This window comes from Meriones unguiculatus, chromosome 17 (assembly GCF_030254825.1).
Source record: "Meriones unguiculatus strain TT.TT164.6M chromosome 17, Bangor_MerUng_6.1, whole genome shotgun sequence".
Classification (NCBI taxonomy): domain Eukaryota; kingdom Metazoa; phylum Chordata; class Mammalia; order Rodentia; family Muridae; genus Meriones; species Meriones unguiculatus.
The window spans coordinates 33291067-33310233 of NC_083364.1; the positions used below are offsets into that span (position 1 = coordinate 33291067).

Consider the following 19167-nt stretch of genomic DNA (forward strand, 5'->3'; position numbering starts at 1 on the left):
GAGAATGCACCAATGCACACAGGATTTGGAAAACTTGCTAGGGGTTTGGTTCTTATATTAAGTGTGAAGATAATTACTAAGGTCTTTTTCAGCCTGCCCAGGCATTCCATAATCCCTTTGCTAATTCTTACTCTTTTTCATCATGTTACTTCATGACTTACAGGCATATTTTTGTCAGCAAGTAGAAAGGAAAATTTAAATATATCGCTTCCATTTATTACAGTCTATGAATGATGTACAGGAAGCCTTTTGGTTTACTATCACATCTGGTTGGAATAGAATAGGTCCACTTCCATCTATCTCTCCCAGTGATGAAAACCGAAAACTAAACAAAAACCACCAAAGCAATCACCTGGAGACTTTGGAAAGTAAACAAAAGCAGTCAGACTGTGGAAGGGAATCAGAATTGGAAAAGCAAGCTAACAAGGGATGGGTTTCTCAGTGTTTTCTTCTTTCCTCTGAAATGAGTGACTTGAGCAGGTATCCTAGTATGTAGCCTGAACTGTTCAGACAGCTACAACCAAGAGAAACACAGCCTTTCTGGCTACAGTAGCCAAAGGGGTGGGGCCCTTTGAGGGTGTTTACTATCTGGAAAACTATGGAAAGACAAAAGCTGCAGAAGGGAACTAATTCAGTGTTTGAACTGTGTAAGTCTCAGACTCTACACAGGGCAGGATACATGCGGAGCAGTCCAATAGAAAAACATGAGTTCTATGAACTAAGTTGTGAGGTGTCAACCCCCCGCCCCCATGTGCCAGGGTAATGCCTGAACACTTGAGAGAGGCAGATGAAAATAGCAAAATAATTACAATTTAAGCAAAATACTGAAACAACTACTTAACATAAACAAGACAGAACCAACAGCTAATTATTGACTGAAAAAAAAATAAAAAGATTGAAGCTAGGCGGTGATGACACAGCCCTTTAATCCCACTCTGGAGACAGAAGCAGGCAGATCTCTGTGAATTTGAGGACAGTCTGCTCTACAGAGTGAGCTCCAAAACAGCCAGGGGTAAGAAGGAGGGTGCTGAACATTCTACACAAAGTATTAGCAGGATCAACATTGGATATGATCAATAACAACAAACAACAATTGTCTATGTTAAGAAAAAAAAATCAATAAAACACTGCCAATCCTCAATTGACTCATGTGTTGAAATGATCAGATAACAGTCTTAAGAAGCTATTACTTCTTGAGCTCCAAACATGGAACCCTCATGAATATGGAAAGAGAGAATGAACTCCACAAACTTGTTCTCTGATCTCCACACATGCACACAAATAGTACACAAAATAAGGACAATATGACAGTAAAAAATAAAATTTAAAAAGAAGTTATAATAAGCCTCTTTTAAATGGTTAAAGGTAACATTTAGAAAACAAATGGAAAGATTGAACCAATTAATATGTATAGTTAAAATGGATAATTTAGAAATGAAATATATAACACTAAATTTTTAAAAGTACACTAGATCAACTCAAAAGCGCAAGAGTCATTACACACATTAGAGGACAAAGACTGATTTTTAAAATGAGCAGGGACTCTGGTTATTAAAGGACTTCATTTTTGTCAGTAGAGACTAAGGAGAGGAAAAAGAGAAACATGTGTGTACATATATACACATAAAAATAAATATAAAGAAAACTTCTGAAAGATTGTAAGAGATTTAAATTTATAAATTCAAGAATCTCAAAGAACCTCAAATAGGTTAAACTCAGTAAGAACTACACCAAGACGTGATGGTTACACAGCTGAAAGTCAAAGATAAAATAGAAAGGCTGTTAGAGAAAAAAATAGTACATTGCGCATAATAAAACAATACTTAAAATGACCACAGATGTGCCATAAAGGTCAGGAAGACAAAAGAAGACCTGCTTAGTGAGATGAACAGCCCAGGCATGGCAGGAAACCTGCAAAACCTACAGTAATATGGAGATTGCAACCAATGGTTAGAAAAGGATGCAGCAGAGCATATGACTGGCAAGGAACAGCAACTGCTGGATACAGGTAAAGCTGGAGACTCCAAGATTGAAAACCCAAAGGAAACTCAGATGCAGCACCAGGGCAAGGCCTGGAGTGGGTCACACCCATATCAAGACCCTTCTCAACTCAACTGTCTCTTAGGAGATAATGATCATTGTTCATTACTGAGGACTACGTTATGATTTAGAGAAATTAAGTAACCCCCCAACTTGAACCTTTAAAAAGATAAAAGAGTGATGGAATGGATCCAGAAGACTATCTCTGACCTGTAATAACCTGTCATGTAAAAAAAAAATAGAAATTTCAGAGTAAAAATATAATAAAGATAGAACAAAGGCAATAATTAAATGAACAATGGGGAATACGTTCCTCAGAGGAAGAAAGGCATATTAGAAATGCTATGTTCCAGACTGGATTAGTAAAAAAGAAAAAGAAAAATATGTGAGCATACCCAGTTAATATTTCTAAGCTCCAAAGTTAAAGAAGAAATATTATGTGTAAGTGAAGAGTGTGTTTCCTGTAATGGGCTGGCATTGTGTTTTACAATAGTAAAGCTCAGAAGACAAAAGCAGCATTCACTTACAAGCCACTGGCAAAAAAAGAAAAAAAAAAAAGAGCTATGTGCTTCATTGAATACAAAGAAAGTTGTTGTAGGGATTTGTGAGAAGTCAGAAAGCACTGTGCCCTCCATCCATCAAAGGACAATAAATAAGAAATAAAAAATAAGCGAAGAGTAGAGCAGAGTGTTCTTTTAGCACAAGAAAGAGGGATTAAAGATTCAGACGGAGAATGAACAGCTCTCTTATCCACGCAATCTCCAAATGGCTGAAGATAGACTGTTAACCTGCTGTACTAGATAGTCTTACACCAACTTGGTACAAGCTAAAGTCATCTGAGACAAGGGAGCCTCAATTAAGAAAATGCCTCTAAAAGAGCGAACAGGCTGTAGGCAAACCTACACAGCATTTTCTTAATTAGTGATTGATGGGGAAAGACCCAGCCCATTGTGAGTGGTGCAATCCCTAGGCTGGTGGTCCTGTATTCTATAAGAAAGCAGGCTGAGCAAACCAGTAAGCAACACTTCTTCAAGGCCTCTGTATCAGCATCTCTCTCCAGGTACCCGCCCTGTTTGAGTTCTTGTCCTGACTCCCTTCAGTGATGTAACACGGTATGGAAGTGTAAGCCAAATAAACAGTTACCTCCCCAAATTACATAGCAGCAGTAAACCCTAACTAAGACACTGCCTGATGCAAGTACAAATGATGTTCAAAATTGCAGGGACTACTGGATAAAGGAAACTTGTAAGGGTACCAAACTACCCCAGGAAGGCCTAGAAGTCAGATTGGAGGGAAGCAAGGAAGAAAGCAAACCATACATGATGCTATGGACTATGGGATTAAGAATTATGGGGTGGGTAAGTATGGAGGAAAACAAAAGGATTTAACAGTCCCCAGATTTACTCTGGGGCTCTGGGGATCTAGAGTTAGAGCTTTGGCAAGGAGGTACATCAATGAATGGAGTTTAAAGCACCATGACAGAAGGAGCATGACAATACACGAGAAATATAAATTAAGAAATCAGTTATTTGCCTGCAATGTCTTTCTTATTGAAAAGTTCAAACACGTTCATTAAGTAATGTCATATATTTTCCTTGAGCCATCCTATCCCATCGCCCCCTTGTTTATGAGATTTGAGGCTTCAGTTTAAAGTTGAGATGACACCATGTTCTTTTTGCCCAGAATTAGAGAATCTGTTCCTGATGGCCTGTCAGCATAGTTTATAGACCACGCTGACTAACATTCTTCTCCTCCAAACGCTTGACAATAAAAAATCATCATCTTTACATGGCCCATATCTTCTTGTTATTCAGCTCTCATTTCAAATGTCACCAGAGAGGCTTCTCTTAAATGACTTGTAGAGAGTAGATGGTCAGACATGCTTTACCAGACTGCCCTATCTGGGATTTTTGGGTTTTGGTTCGTTATGCTTTTATTTTAACTGTTTGTTTTGGTTTAATTTTATTTATTTCACTCTATGTATATGAGTATTCGCCTACGTATATGTAACTGCCCAGTGTCTGTGAAGGCCAGAACGGAGTCAGACCCCCAAAACTGGAGTCACCAATGGCTGTGAGCTTCCACATGAGTTCGGGAAACTGAACCCTAGTCCTCTGCAAGAGCGACAAGTACCTTAACTACTGGGCCATCTCTCCAGCCCCTTGGTGTGTGTTTTTGTTTTCTCTTTTTTTCTTAGACAAGGTCTCATTCTGTAACTCAATCTGGCCTGAAACTCACGATGTCTCCACGGCTGGCCTCAAACTTGTGGCAGTTCTCCTGCTTCAGACTCCCACGTGATGGGATGTATCATCACCGTACCAGCCGTCAGACGGCCTCAATTTGCATACCTCAAAAGCATTTGTTACACTGCTTGACTCACTGGTGTTCTCTTGCCTCACTGTAATGCATGCCTGATAAGTAGCTTGCCCTTTCGTGGCCAGTGCCTGACGCCTAGAGCCAAGCCTTGGCATTGGTACAATGTCTGTTAGGTGAACCAGCCCCTGTGTGTCTCCAAGGTGACCCCGTTTTCACGGCACACTCTGCACCACACCTGTAATCATCACGGTCCGTATCCGGGCAGAGATGAGCTCCTCCAAGACAGGCTTTGTCTCTTCCTTCAGCCGATTCTCCAAGATCAGCAATCCCAGAAATATCAGGTCTGATTCCACCTTCTCCCTGATGAAACAGAGAAGCACATGCGGCTTTCTTACGGTAATGACGACAAAAAGAAGGAGCTCCCCGCGGGAATGGCCCCGCTCCGACACTCATCCCCAGCTACAAACAATCCTGACACAACAGGACAAGTCAGGATGCTGCAACAGTTAGTTCAGTTGAACCAAGAGGCAGCCCTTGTATGGCCAAAGTTTGCCTTTGGCCTTTGCAGAGAATTAGCTTGTGGCTGCTGGGGTCTTTGGGACAGCTCAACTGACTCTCATCCCCTCACCTTTCAAAGAAGGGAGCACGAGAGAATTAAGTGAGAAACAAGAAAAATAAAACAAAATGCACCGTGAAGTATGGTGTAGACAAATAAATGAGTCCTTTACTAAGGCCATTCTGGGCCCTCGCTTCTTTCTCAGCTGGAAGCTCTGCTCCTCTGCATAGAATACCTCTGCGCTTCATGGAGGCCACCATGACAGCATCTGCAAGAATGTCCTAAAGGACCAAGTATGGGGAAGGTATTTGGTGATAGAGATTTGAATATCCCTACGATTCTATTATTTAGAGACAAATACAGAAAGAAGACCTAATTCATCACCTAATTCATGCTGAAATGAGGATCAAAACAGCACCCCCTGAAGCCTTCATGATAAGCTTGCCCAGCGCGTCCATCCTGCGTGCCAGCAGGAGCACGGCGTTGGTGGAGGTGGCCCTAGAACGTTCTGAGTCCCTCCACTAGGTGGCAGGAAGTGAAGAGTTTCAGCTCCTCAGAGCAGATCTGCGAGGGCGGCATTCCCTCTAGTACTGAGCATATACAGCATATACGGCCAGCATCCAAGCTGTAGTCCAAACTCTTGCATCGGTAATTTTCCCCCTGGCTCCACATGAACCACACATCATAAACATGCTAGGCCCTTAATCGTGTTTCCATGATCTGTCACAGAACCTCCCTGTGTCCCTGTGCTCATGCTGCCTGACTCTAAGGCTTCTCCAGAGGGAAACAACGGCTCTCTCCACATCTTACTTCTACCTCATTTAGCCGGTTATTTATGATTATTATTACAATTTATTCACTTCGTATCCTGGCTATAGCCCCCTCCCTCATCTCCTCCCAGTCCCATCCTCTCTCCCACTTCCTCCCCTATCCTTCTCCCCTAAGTCAACTGAAAGGGGAAGTCCTCCTCCCCTATTGTCTGACCCTAGTCTATCAGGTCCCATCAGGCCTGCCTGGGTCCTCTTCCTCTGTGGGCTGTCTAGGTTGCCCTACCGGGGAGAAGTTTATCAAGGCGCAGGCAACAGAGTTCATGTCAGTGACTGTCCTTTCTCCCCTTACTAGGAAACCCACATGGAGACTGAACTGTCTATGGGCTACATCTGTGCAGAGGGTCTAGGTCCTCTCTATGCATGGTCTTTGGTTGATGTATCAGCCTCTACAGTCCTCCCTGGATCTATCTTTTTTTTTTTTTGGCTTTGTTGGTCTCCTTATGGAACTTCTACCCCCTCTGGGTCCTTCTATATCCCCCCTTCTTCCATAAGACTCCCTGCGTTCTGTCCAAAGTCGGGCTGTGAGTCTCTGCATCTGCTTCAATCTTTTATCCATGCATTTCATGTTTGACTTTTTGATCTGCCTCTAACCCCTGAAAAGAAGCCCAAGATTCTGCTCACTAATCCCCACATGATGAACACATGATGGAAGCACTCAGCAAATACTTCCCACCCCGACCCCTTAGATGTCTTTTTGTGTTCATGTTTGGCCACACAATGAAGGAGAAATCACTTGTTCTTTCTGGGTCCTCACTGAAACTGAGACAGTGTGTTAGGCCCAGCAGCATCTCCTGAGCACCTCCCGGGTGAGAAAAAGAAGAAACTCTTTAGAGGTTGAAGGAGCTCCAATGCCAAGATTAGAGATTAGACATGACTACCTTGTTCATATGCAAAGCGTGGCACTGTAACCACAGCAGGCGCAAAAGCCAGAGGGAGGTCTGTGGAGCCAGAAGAGGGAACAGGCATTTCTGGGTAGAGTGCTTAGAGCCTCCCTGAAGGAGCTACTTGAACTTCCCTTCAAGGATAGCTTAACCAATGCCTGATTAGCATTTTACAGTCTTTCAGTAGCCTCATACTTAGGCCACAGGGCTTAGATATTTTTAGAGATTATATGACATGAGCCAATAATAAACTACCACATTAGGCCAAGAAGATGGCTGAAAGGTCAAACACCCATGGCCATCTTAGAACTCCTATTTCTAGCTCCTCTGGCTTGTGGCCAGGGTAGAGCTCAGTGAATGATATGATCGGGACACCACAGTTCTGATCTCAGATCACCACTGCCTTGCTGTGTGACCTGGAGTAAACTGATTTCCCTGTGTGGTGCTCTAGTACGTCTTTGGCTCACTAAAGTTTCTCCCATTTCCAAATCCCTTCACTCTTCCTTTCAAGAATATTAAATCTGAGCCAAGAACTGAAAAAGGATAGTCCTGTGACTGGTCTGGACCCTGCAGTGTGGAGTAATAAGCTATTTTCCTGTTTCTTGAACTTACACTGTACCTCCTGCGGCATCTACACTAAGAAAGAATAGTGACTTTAATACAGACCATTGTCAGCCCTGAGACTAACCTCGTGCTCTTAAAACCCAGATGACCTTTAAAGGAAGAAATATGGATAAAGCAGGTCAAAACCCTTCAATAAGATTTTTATACAAATGCTAGATGCACTGAGTAAAGAGAGAAAGAGAGTGAATATGTTTTGTCTTGGTCAGGGATAACGAAAAGATAGTGCAAGTAGTTCGGCTAGAAGTACCCATGGTTGTGATGTGGCTCAAAGAGAGAGAGCTAAATAGATAACCTAAGACAAACTTCCTAGCTGTCAATTTGTGTTTAGGCCTTACTAGATCTTGCAAGATTAGAATTTAGGTGCCAATACCTTTAACGAAGGGGAGCACTCTCCTGCAGACCACAGCTCTCACCATTCCCTAGCGTGCAGCTTCCTCCAAGTGTACCCAAGCCAGGAACTGACAGCTTGTGAATTGCACATACATTGCACGGGGTAATGAGTGGCAGCGCCGCTGCCAAGAGTGCCAGCGCCATGCCCCATTCTGCACGACCCTTCCCTGGCCCAAAGTATCTCCAGTTCAGACTGTGACATCTGTTCTCAAAGTTCGCTTTCGGCTCTTCCAAGTCACTAGCACTTGTGTTGTTTGCATCATACCATTACTCTACTGTTCTCACTACCACTCTAGAGTTAATAGCATTGCGTTAAGCAATAATAAAAACGTTACTGGTGTATTTTGCCTAGCTTTGTCTTTCATATAAACGCAAAGTATTTTTGCGACTCCTGAATTTTGCAGGAATGTCGCAGCTATGCAAACTGAGCGGAAGTTGTACTGTTTCCTTCTAAGTTTTCCCAGGGGTTATTAACGACTTCACTGAGTTGCCTGGCTTGCAGCAAAACTGGGTGAGGCCCTGAGCCTACACTGCATAGCACAAGGAGCCACTGCAATCTCATTGTGTCTATTCTCAGGTTCAAACAACTGTTCACTGAGTGTACGTGTGGGTGTGTGTGTGTGTGTGTGTGTGTGTGTGTGTGTGTGTGTGCACGCTCACTGAGGAAAAGGGATATGTACTCATGGCTGTGTGTGCATGCAGAGGCCAGAAAGGACACTCCAGTGATGTATTTCACTGGCCTAGAGCTCTCCACCTAAGCTAGACTGGCTGGCCAGTCAACCCAGGTCCTTCCCTGTCTAAGCCTCTCCATCAGTGTGATTACAAGCATAGGCCACCAAGCCTCACATTTCTAGTGATTTCTGGAATTGAACTCCGGTCCTGTACTTGCAAGGTAAGTACTTTCTCAACTGCCCAACCTGTTCCCAATGTTTTCCTGGTGTCAGCTAAAAATTTATTAAACTACTATTTTATTAATAATAAACTGTTTTCTTCTTCCTTTTAACTCCTCTATAGGAGGGCATTTTTTACAGATAATATGTGCAAATAATAGCACATATAAATTGTAAGATGCTAAGGGAAGAGGTGAAAATACAGTTATAACTAAGGAGTGCTGAATCAGATGAATTTGAAAATAGGTATGTGGGACGATCCAAGTTTAAAATGCTAAAATCTAAACTGAGCCTTGATTAGCCCTGCAAAAACATAACTAGTAGTGGCTGGATAAAAAAAAATACTAGAAGTACAGTTTAAGGCAAAATTAACAGGATTGCCCCCAAATGGCAAAAACAACAACAAACAAACAAAAACAAAACAAAAGGTGGAACTTTCATTGCTGCAACCATCAAGTAAGAATCTTAGTGTATTTTAATGTACATACATCAAAACTTTGTCCAGTAAGACCCTTGGAAGGTTTTCCTATTTCTCTGTAAACATTACTTTGATTTCATAAACACAATTGACGTTTATTTGTTTCGTTAGCTATACATTTCTTATTAAGAAGTTTTTTATTTCTAAGAAAACATAAAGTTTTATTATTTCTAACCAATCCATATTATATCAGGATCAGGGCCCTAATTTCAAACCCCAAAACACTGGTTATTTCCACATGACCATTTTCATAAAACCCTAAGGTCACCTTATGTTTTGCATTTTTATACAGCTGTTTCTTCTATGATCTGCCATGGTTGACATCAGCTTTGTGATTTAGGCAGGAAAACTGTATCACTATTTGCCATATTCAGAAACACCTATGTACAAAAACTGAGCACAGCACCTTTCTGGGCCCACCCCGGAGTTCCAGCCCAGACAGACGTTTCTTCCCCAAACCATCATCTTCAGGAAAACCCTCTCCTTTTACCTCATCAAGGCAGTTGTGGAGCAGTCCGTTTCCAGCTTCTTGTAGGCCAGACCTATGACCCGGAAACCCTGTGTCGTATAAATCTGAAGTTCACTAATAAAACTAGGTGGTACTGTCAAAAATAAATAAATAACATAATTACTATGCGAGGCTTACTTAGCCATTATGGGTAGAGAAATTCTTCACAAGAATCCAAATTTTACTCAAGAAAACACATTTTTAAAACATTACGTAAAACTAGGCAATGGTGGCACATGTCTTTAATGTCAGTGCTCGGGAGGCAGAGGAACTCTGTGAGTTAGAGGCTACCCTGATCTACAGAGTGAGTTCCAGGATAGCCAGGGCTGCACAAAGAAACCTTGTCTTGAAAAACAACAACAACAACAAGAACAAAAATACAAGTTACATAAGCAAGGCAATGGGAAACTGTAACCATAACTATATTATCTGGGTTCACATCTTAGGATCCAGTAAAGCTAAAACTGAAACAGAAGCACTTGAAAAACAAAGAATGGGGAATGTACAGAATTTTCAGCCTCTGAACACTTATTTATATTCTAATATGTACAAGCTCTGCCCTGCAGATGTCTGTTTAGTTAGGTGAAAACAGTATACTGACATTAAAACTAAAACCAAAATGGCCATTGCTGTGATTGGAAAGGCAGCAGAGCACAGGGCACTTGTGTGGCTCCTGTGCTGACTGAAAGGAGATGGGCAGGCAGAGGAAGGAAGGTGCTTTCTGACTGAGAGACCCTCATGTGCTCAGGCAGGGGGGTCTCTGAGCTCAGGAAAGCCCAAGATGTGAGGAACAAAGCAGTAAGACTTCTTCAGTGGGAGGCTAGGATCACGAAGGGTTTATCTGTGATCTCAAAGGAATTCAAAATCTGGTGGGGCCTGTGAGAAGCAATCAAGTGAAAAAAAAACGTGAAAAGGTAGTGGTGTAGTTATAAGGAAGGAATCAGGGATGACTCTCAAATTGGGGACTGGAAAATTGCATGGGTCGTTACTGGAAAATGTGGAAAGTGAAATTTTCAAACTGGATTTTGGTATTGAACTTGGAATCAACCAGTAAGGGATGCCCAGCTGGCAAACGGATCTAGAGTGCTGTGGGGACAAGTTTGGCTGGAAACCAAAAAAAAAAAAGATATTTGTATCCCACATCCACCACATCCACTCACCAACCTGTGTCAGGTTGGCAAAAGCTGGCCACTCTCTCTGGTGCACCTTTCATGAACGCCAGCCGGCCACCTCCCATCTGCTGCACAATGACTGTCATCCTCTGCAATGCTGACGAGAATGGGAAGTGATGGAGGATTGCAAGTCCTTCCACTGGGACCTGGTTGGTGGGTGAGGAATGGAAAGGCACATGCTGGCAAAGAGTGATTGGGGATTAATTGCTTCCCCCACCCCAGTCCCTGTTTTACCAAATAAAGGAGAAATGGAACACATCTTTTCACATCATCAGTTCAAGACACATCCGTGACCTTCCCACACCATAGTCAGAGCACAATTTCCCCTGGTTTGGATGCTATGGGAAGGTTGGCATGCAAGGCTTACCTGGCCAACTGTGTCTGTCGGCTTAACTACCACGGTGTGTGCCAGCATTTCTTTGATGTGAATATCATCCCCGGAAATAGTCATTTCCTGTTTCACAAATGAGATATTTCACTGTAGGGGTTTGTTTATTCTTCATGACACTAAGTTTGCACCCTCCTCTTGCAAAGATCCTCCCCTCAACCACCTTAGTATACTGACAGGCCTCCTCCTGCTGCTGGACTGGTGAAGCAGACTTATTCTATTCCGGGAAAACAAAACAAAAGGCACAATGCAGTGAAAATGCTAGAACTTGAAGGACACGAACTTTTGAATTATTCATGCAATTTATCCGGCTTTCGCTTTCGCTGTTGGAATTGCTGCATAAAGGTTCGTTCTCTGTTTCTGAAGAGCTTAACGTGGAACTGTGGAGTATGAATCGCCAGGCTTATTTTTGTGTGGAGCAGGCAACTCAACAGCCTTTCTTTCCCTAGAGTCACTGTTGATCCTGTTGTTCCCTATCTATCTAAAGTGGACAGAGAAGGGCATATTTTTGCAATATGCATGATTACTGTCTAGGAAGTACTGTAATAATGATTCTAAATTATAGGCAAGGAAGTCTTCTGCTTAAGATATTAAAGTTCTTTGTAATCATCTAATTGGGTGGCTGGTAAAAAAAAAATGTCAGGAAGGAAACTGTAACCTCTATTTAGAGGGACAGAAGCAGCAGTCCAGAGTGGAGGACATACTGCAAAGCAATCACAACCATTAGAGAAGGGTAAACACCAGAGACATCTTCCAGAGGTGCTCACACAGCTCCCAGGGCCTGGGCTGTGCATGACAGCAGGAAGAGGGTCAGCTGCAGGAAAGAAGCCCAAGCCATGTTGTCTCCCTATCCCTGCTTTGCCTGCAGCCACAGTAATTTCAGCGATGGAGTTCTTAAAGGCTGTCTCTGAGGAGACTTCCTCTGAGAACAGAGCAGCACTCTCTTCTGTTTTTTTACACAGCTACCACTTGCACTGGTTTGAGAGCCTCGCGCCACAGCCATGAGAACAAAGGTCCCAACACGCAGAAAGACCTCATGAGGTTGAGAGTCAATTAGGGCAGAGCTGAAACTAGAACAGAAAGAGCCAGGTGCCTAAACCACAAGAGCAGCTGCTCTTAAAACTAGTTTGGTATCTCGGGGAAAACTCTGAAATGAATTTTTCCATTGGTCTTGGAAGTTAGAGGAATAGTCAGTAAAGCGGAATATTTTCTTTTCATTTTTTTTGGTGAGAAATAACAATTGTGTATATTTACAGGGTACAAAGTGATGCTTTGATCAGTGTATATATTACAAAAAGGTGCAATCTTTTTAGTAATGTGTAACATATCATTGCTTCATCAGATTAACTCTAGAGAACTCTGGAACCGGCTCACCTAACGATAGAATTAGAAAATAATCATGTAAGAATTATAGTTGTATTGATAACTATTAAACTTACAATAAGTACCAAATACTTTGGAACCTACAAGTAGGTTTTTTATTGCACCATCTCATTTAACCCCATAGCAAACATACAGTATACACAATGTTCAGATCAGAAAGCCAGGCTTGGACTAGTTTTCCCTTTATTCCATATTGGAAACCCCGTGTGTTTTTAAGTATTAAAGAGCTGTGATACCACTTGTGTTGTGCTTGCATTAAAAAGCTTCTTGCGTTCTCTGAAGGTCAGAGACATACCCATTTGGTGGCTTCAAACATTTTCAGGTCTAGAGGGTCTCCCTGGATGGTCCCGTCAAGAAGGATCAGAGAGTGGCAGCTGGCCATGGCTGCACAAAGCGGACCCTGGGGCAGAGCTTTGCCTGAGGCAAAGCTGTGGACTGCCTGGAATCTGAGAAAAGAAAAAAAAAGATTCAGCCCTGTGCCCCTCATTCCAAAAGAAAAAAAAAAAGTAGCTTCTTGGAGGTCTGTTAGTGTGCTTTGCTGAACTTCTTTCTAGTCTCCACGGGTCAACAGCCTGTTATCCATCCTCCCCTTCAGGTCAAGAATACTAGAAAGGCTCAGAGGCCGTTCCATACTCCACTTCCTGCAGTGTCTTAATTTTTCCTGGGCTTACTTAAAGCACAAGGGTGGAAATAAACAGAGGTACCACCCTCCATCCCGAGGTCAGCTCCCACCCCTGTAACTAGGTCACTTCTCTTCCAATCCTGGGCAAAACTCCAGGTGTGTTAGTTGCACAATTATCTCCAATCAGTCTCCCAGGTCTGGGCTGTCTGTCTCCCAACACGTTAGATGTTTGGTTCACAGTAGACGTTCCATGAATGTGTAAGTAAATGGATGGATGGGTTAATTCTTGGAAAATTCACAAATCATCCTTGGAAAGGCCCCAGTGATGCCCCTACTCAACCCTGGTATCTTATGTCCACATCGCCACTATTTTCCTAATCATTTCCCACAGGAAGTACCTTTCTCTAAACTCAGTGGAAATGAAACTCAACTGTTGCACATGTGTTTCTTTCACTAATTGAAGGAGTAAGTCATTGAGCTCATCTTTGGCTCCACTAGAGGAATGTCCTCTTTGGCCATATTGGGCAGCCCTTTCTCAGATATGTAGCACAATAACTGGGTTGGAGGGGAAAGAAAAGTCACATCATAGAATATCTGAATTGACAATACTTTCTCCCTATGAAGAGGCAAGATCTGCTGCTCAGAGTCAATCAGAATCTACTTGCAGCCAGGAGCGGTGGAGAACGCCTGTGATCCCAGCACTTGGGGAGGCACAGGCAGGTGGATCTCTGTGCTCTGTGAGTTCAAGGCCAGCCTGGTCAACAAAGTGAGTCCAGGACAGCCAAGAATACACAGAGAAATCCTGACACACACACACACACACACACACACACACACACACACACAAAGAATCTACTTGCACTCTTTTGGATTTTGAACTAGCTCTGTAGCCCAGGCAGGCCATGAGGCTGCAATCTTCCTATCTCCTCAATAGCTAAAGATAGAAGACTGTATCACTATGCACAGCCTAAAATGCCTTTTATGGATATGTGTATCATCTGCATATTGTACAAAAACCGTAATCACAAATTTTTCATGATGTACTTGAAAAGAAAAAAAAGAGGATGCAAAGTTGGGTGGGCAGAGAAGGGAATACAGTTCAGGGAGGAGTTGATGGGGGAAGGTAAATACGATTAAAATTCACTGTGTGAAATTCTCAAAGACTTAACTAAGACATCTAATTACAAAAAGAACTACAGTCAGCCTTGTGTGCATGGAATACTTTTTGGCTCAAGTTGGAAGGACATGCTTTCACTTTCAAACAATATTGTGCCACATGCACCATACTTCAGTTCTGACCATGATGTAGGTGACACTGTGGGAGATCCACAGACATGGAAGCAAATTCAGGTATGGCCACAAGAGGGCTAGGTTTGCATATCTCTAAGACAGCAAGCTGAAAAGTGCCATCACCAAAGGCCACCTCTACTCACACCTCTCCCCACCCCACCCCCACATTCTGGACCCTGATCCACAAACACAAAAGAATCTTTTCTCCATGAGCAGACTCTGGCAGGAAGAGGATAACACTCCCAGAATCAGAATACTAAGAAACAGAGTACACCGGCTACTGTCCTGTAAGCATTCCTCTTCCTGAAAAGCAGGATGCAGAGTCAGCATTGTCCTTTCCTCCTATGTCACCTCCACAGAGGACAGTGTCCTGGGACTGTCTAGATCTGCTATTGACTGACACTGGGGCAATATCAGGCCTCTGACAAATAGGCTTAAAGCAAAGTTCATGTTGGAGAGACTTTGCAAACGGGACTTTGCATCCGTTTGTGGGTGATGGGGCTGGGATGAATTGCAGGTTAATGGGAAAATTTAGGGAGACCTGGAAAATTCTAAGAGAAGAAATAAAATGATCAGACTTCAATAATCAATGCTCAGCAAAAGCCGAAGCCCAGAGTGTCTAGAGAGTAAATGAAAAGCAAAGAAATCCCAGGGCGGTTAGCCAGAGTACTCACCCATTCTGGTCACAGGGTACAACTCCCCAAGGATCCAAGCCACCCCTCGTTAAGGTGCCTGTCTGAACAGAAATTAGTCTTTGGATTACATGGAAGATCTACTCAGGCAGTAGTGAAGGCAAATAAGGCACACTTTGATCGAGAAATACACATCAGAAAGATATTGCCAACATGGTTGCTTAAAGGAAGACCACAATGAGGTGAATATCCGGGTTCTAAGGAAAGAGTTGCAGTGAATTTAAACATGAACTGGTGGTCAACTTTTGTGCCCTCTGTGGTAAAAAAAAAAAAATGAGAGTCTCTCCTTTCACCCCAGGGGACCGTGTTGAATGTCTAATGATGGATGGAAGAAAGGGTGAGACTTTGGAAAGACTGTTAAAACAATAACATATAACATGGGTGAATCTCTACTTTTACCGTAGAAGCTAAAAGAATATCATCAAAACTCAGTAACACAGTTGAAATTTTGCCTTCACAGCACTGTATTGGAGAAGAATAAAGAAATAGCCTACCATCTGATTTTTTTTTTGTTTAAAACAAGTACATGATAATAATTTTCTCAGCGTAGTATAACAACCAAGAACTCAAGCTAAGTTGAAATACCATCTGTGTGAGTGAAAAAAAAAATCACATAATCCCTTCAACACTGGAACCCTTATCTACAACATGATCATAATCACATAGAGTTGTCTTGAATATTAAATGAAATAATAGGAAGCCCAGAGAGAGAGCTAATAATAATGATGATGAAGACGCATAGTTACTGCTCAGCATCTTGTTCAAATTTACATTACAGTTGCCCTTTCCATTTTCTTTTCTCAAATTCACAATATGACATCATAAGTAAACTGCTTTTCCTTATGATGCTTCTCTGGTCACGGTGACTTTCTGGTTCTCCACTAATTATAGGATGCAGTTTTCATCCCATGAATGCTCCCAGCCTTCCAGGGACTGTTTAATGGATACAGAATTTCCATGTGGGCAAAATGTTTCTCAAGATGGATGATGGTGAAGGTCATAGAGTAGACGAGTAAGAATGGACTTATTGTCAGTGCACTAGATATTTCAAATGTTTGGCATTGCAAACTTTATCTTGTATTCACCTTACCACCACCACCCAAAAAAAAAAATAATTAAAAGAAATTGAAGGCAACAAAGACACCTCCAGTTGCTCCCTGTTGCTAAAAAAAAAATAAAAATAAAAAAAAAGTTGACTAGCTATTCAAGGTTCCAAGCCATACTGTCTTGTGCTGTATGTGTATGTATGCTGGGTTTTGCTCATCTCTTTATGCTGCCATTGGTTCCATCCAGTCCTCTAACAACCCACCTTTATCCCCTCCTTATTGTGTATAATGCAAACAAACATACAGAGAAAAGGGGAAGTGAGAGACTGGTTGGGAGGAGTGGCAGACAACAAAGACTTAATTTTAAGCATAAACTACAGCTGAGAACATAGAGTAAGGGTTTGCTTCATGGCTGTATTGTCAGCAAGAGTCTCATACAAACACATAGTTTAAATAATCCCTTGCTTTTTTTTCCTTCATTCCATAATTCAATAAATACTTATTGAGCATTGACTCAGTTGCCAGGCAATAGTCTAAGCATTGGGGATACAGCAGAAAACATAATAACTCACTTCAAGTGTGTGCCTGTGTGCATGTGTGTGTGTGTGTGTGTGTTTCTTTGTGGGGGTTTTGACTGCATTGAACAGAGTATATTTTGATCCATTGTTTTTCACGGACTCACAGCTGAAAGGACCTAAAAGATCCATTGATTCAGTTTCTACTCCCTCTTTTCAAAAGCTTGGGGTCACGAAAATTCATTTCTCAGATCTCACACACACACACAACTCGAGATAAAATAAGGTCAGATGCTCATAACCGACCTATTATTTCTGCCTCACTAAAGAGAACAGCATCTATCCATTACAATGGCAGTGATAAATGGCCATTGTATCATGCTGGGAGTGAGGATGAAAGACACATACCTTGTCGAAGCAGACAAGGTTTAATTGTCCACATACATTGATCCTCTGGGGGCTAATGCAGAATATGCCCTTCTTTTTCAGCCTCCTCTGGGCATAGATGATGCCTGTGGTGAGGGCGGCGGGGAGGGCAGGAGGTACGGCAATGGTGATAATATCCAGGGCTTTTCTCGCCACCTCCTCAGGAGGCTCCTGGAAAAGAAAGGGTGTTCAGTCGTTAGAATTAAAACAGGGATGGACAGTTTGGAGAATGTCGCTTCACCTTCTGTGTTTATTCTGAGAAATGACATCAACAGGCCAAAGGGTCTGGCCATCATGGCTCACAATATCTTCTCTCCAAAGTACAACGAGAACACCTGTAACTGTTCTGCTCTCACCTCTGATTCACCAGTTCACTGTAACTCTGCCAACACTGAACATCTTGTTCCACTTAGAGATTGCCCTCTGATAACTACAAAATGCTACTTTTATAAAAATATTTCACTTTTCAAACTGAATGTGGAAATGGCATAAAGCATGGGAAAATATGCGAGAACAGAATCATGCTGGCATTCTAGTAAACATACTGTTCCCCCACTATCCCACAAGATCTGATGGCTATCTCAGAACTGAGCAACTGATTGCTCATATGTGGAGCTGGGTGTCTGTTGGCAGGCCTGAAAGTTTGGCTTGTTTGAAATGTGTTTGTAAACCATGTCCTTGACTAAGGCCAACATACAGAAAAAAAAATAGAGAGGAGAAAGAGAGAGAGAGAGAAAGAGAGAATACAAAGGCAGCTTACCCCACTGAGCACATAGACACACAGGGTATAGATCATGCCAATGGTGGCCGTCCCAACAAGGCATAGGAGGAACCTGATGGCATCCCTGTAGAGCTTAAAATTCATGGGCTTGGGGTAAAGTATGGATCTCACAAGGTCCCCCTTTGCAGTGTTGAATCCTGAAATGACAAACACACATCCCATATTTTCAGTGCTGGTATTCTTCTAAATATCTACATTGCCTTGATTGTCTCTACATCAGCATTTCTCAACTCTGTGGGTTGCGACCCCTTTGGCAAACCTCTGTCTCCAAAAGCATTCACATTACGATCCATTACAGTAGCAAAATTAGAGTTATGAAGTAGCAACAAAAATAATTTTATGGTGAAGGGTCAGCACAACATGAGGAGCTATATTAAAAGGCTGCAGTGCTGGAAACCGCTACTGTAAAGAATTTAAACCTAAAGTTTAAACCTAAATAAAATAGTAGATAACTAGAGCAATGCATATGGCTAGAATGGAAATGCATAGGCTTTCCCCGAGCCTAGTACTCTTCCTGGCTTTCTTCCCTTCTGCTTCTAACTTCAGTGCATACCAGAGATGGGGAGCCATGCCCAGAGCAGGGCACAACTTAATTTTAAAGAAGTGGCCCTGTGAGTGTGCACACACACACTTACAGGTACCCTTCGCTTCAGTTGAAATGAAGTGGCCCAGTAAATACTGATGCACTCTTTTTTCCAAAAGCTTTCACCACTGCATTGTTGAGTTTCAAGCTTCCTACATGGAATGAGATTGGGATTCTGCTCAGAAGAGCTGAGTTTCTGGCCCAGCATTGTCAGTTATTAGCTTATTACTTTCCAACTGTCCACCTGGCATGTGTAGCTTTAGACTCTTCACATACACAATAGAGGAAGGGGGCAATTGGTAAACCTCTTTGCTGCTGGCTTGATCTACAGAAAGTTTATAAACTGCACATCACGTAAAGAGTGATTATTGTAATCTGTGCCACAATTTTCACCAAGATGCACATGCCACCCTTCAATCAGCAAGTCAGCACTTAAACACACACAGACTTACATGTATTTGTTGTGCTACCCAAAGACTGGACGCGACCCAATAAATGTAAGGTACTAGATACACTAAGCAGGAAGGTGTCGTTGCAAATAGCTTACAGGGAAGATGCTCACCTGTCTGCAGGACCACTGCCTTCACAGTCCCGGAGCAACCTGCCTTGGCCTGGATGACCTCTGTACCACAAAAAAGAACATGCCGTCTGGGATCTGCTTCAGCCTGCATCTTCCAGGGCGCAGAGCTCGCCGTCTGGGATAGCGGAGTTTTGGTGACTGGGATGCTTTCTCCTGTAGGAAAATGTCATGTTGTA

The 19167-nt window shown here is 42.5% G+C and overlaps 1 protein-coding gene across 4 annotated transcripts in view; it reads right to left on the reverse strand.

Moving 5' to 3' along the window:
* Atp13a4 (ATPase 13A4) overlaps positions 1 to 19167 on the reverse strand; it is a 136209-nt gene that overhangs the window by 26731 nt on the left and 90311 nt on the right. For all 4 annotated transcript variants that reach the window (XR_009586933.1, XM_060370168.1, XM_060370169.1 and 1 more), the window contains 9 exons: positions 18974 to 19144; positions 17808 to 17965; positions 17030 to 17218; positions 15043 to 15104; positions 12752 to 12902; positions 11053 to 11139; positions 10678 to 10831; positions 9496 to 9607; positions 4592 to 4716 (listed from right to left, as the gene is read on the reverse strand). Coding sequence is in view for 3 of the 4 variants with exons in the window: in XM_060370168.1 (XP_060226151.1) it covers positions 4592 to 4716; positions 9496 to 9607; positions 10678 to 10831; positions 11053 to 11139; positions 12752 to 12902; positions 15043 to 15104; positions 17030 to 17218; positions 17808 to 17965; positions 18974 to 19144 (1209 nt within the window). In the remaining variant the exon portion in view is untranslated. The remainder of the gene's footprint in view (positions 1 to 4591; positions 4717 to 9495; positions 9608 to 10677; positions 10832 to 11052; positions 11140 to 12751; positions 12903 to 15042; positions 15105 to 17029; positions 17219 to 17807; positions 17966 to 18973; positions 19145 to 19167) is intronic.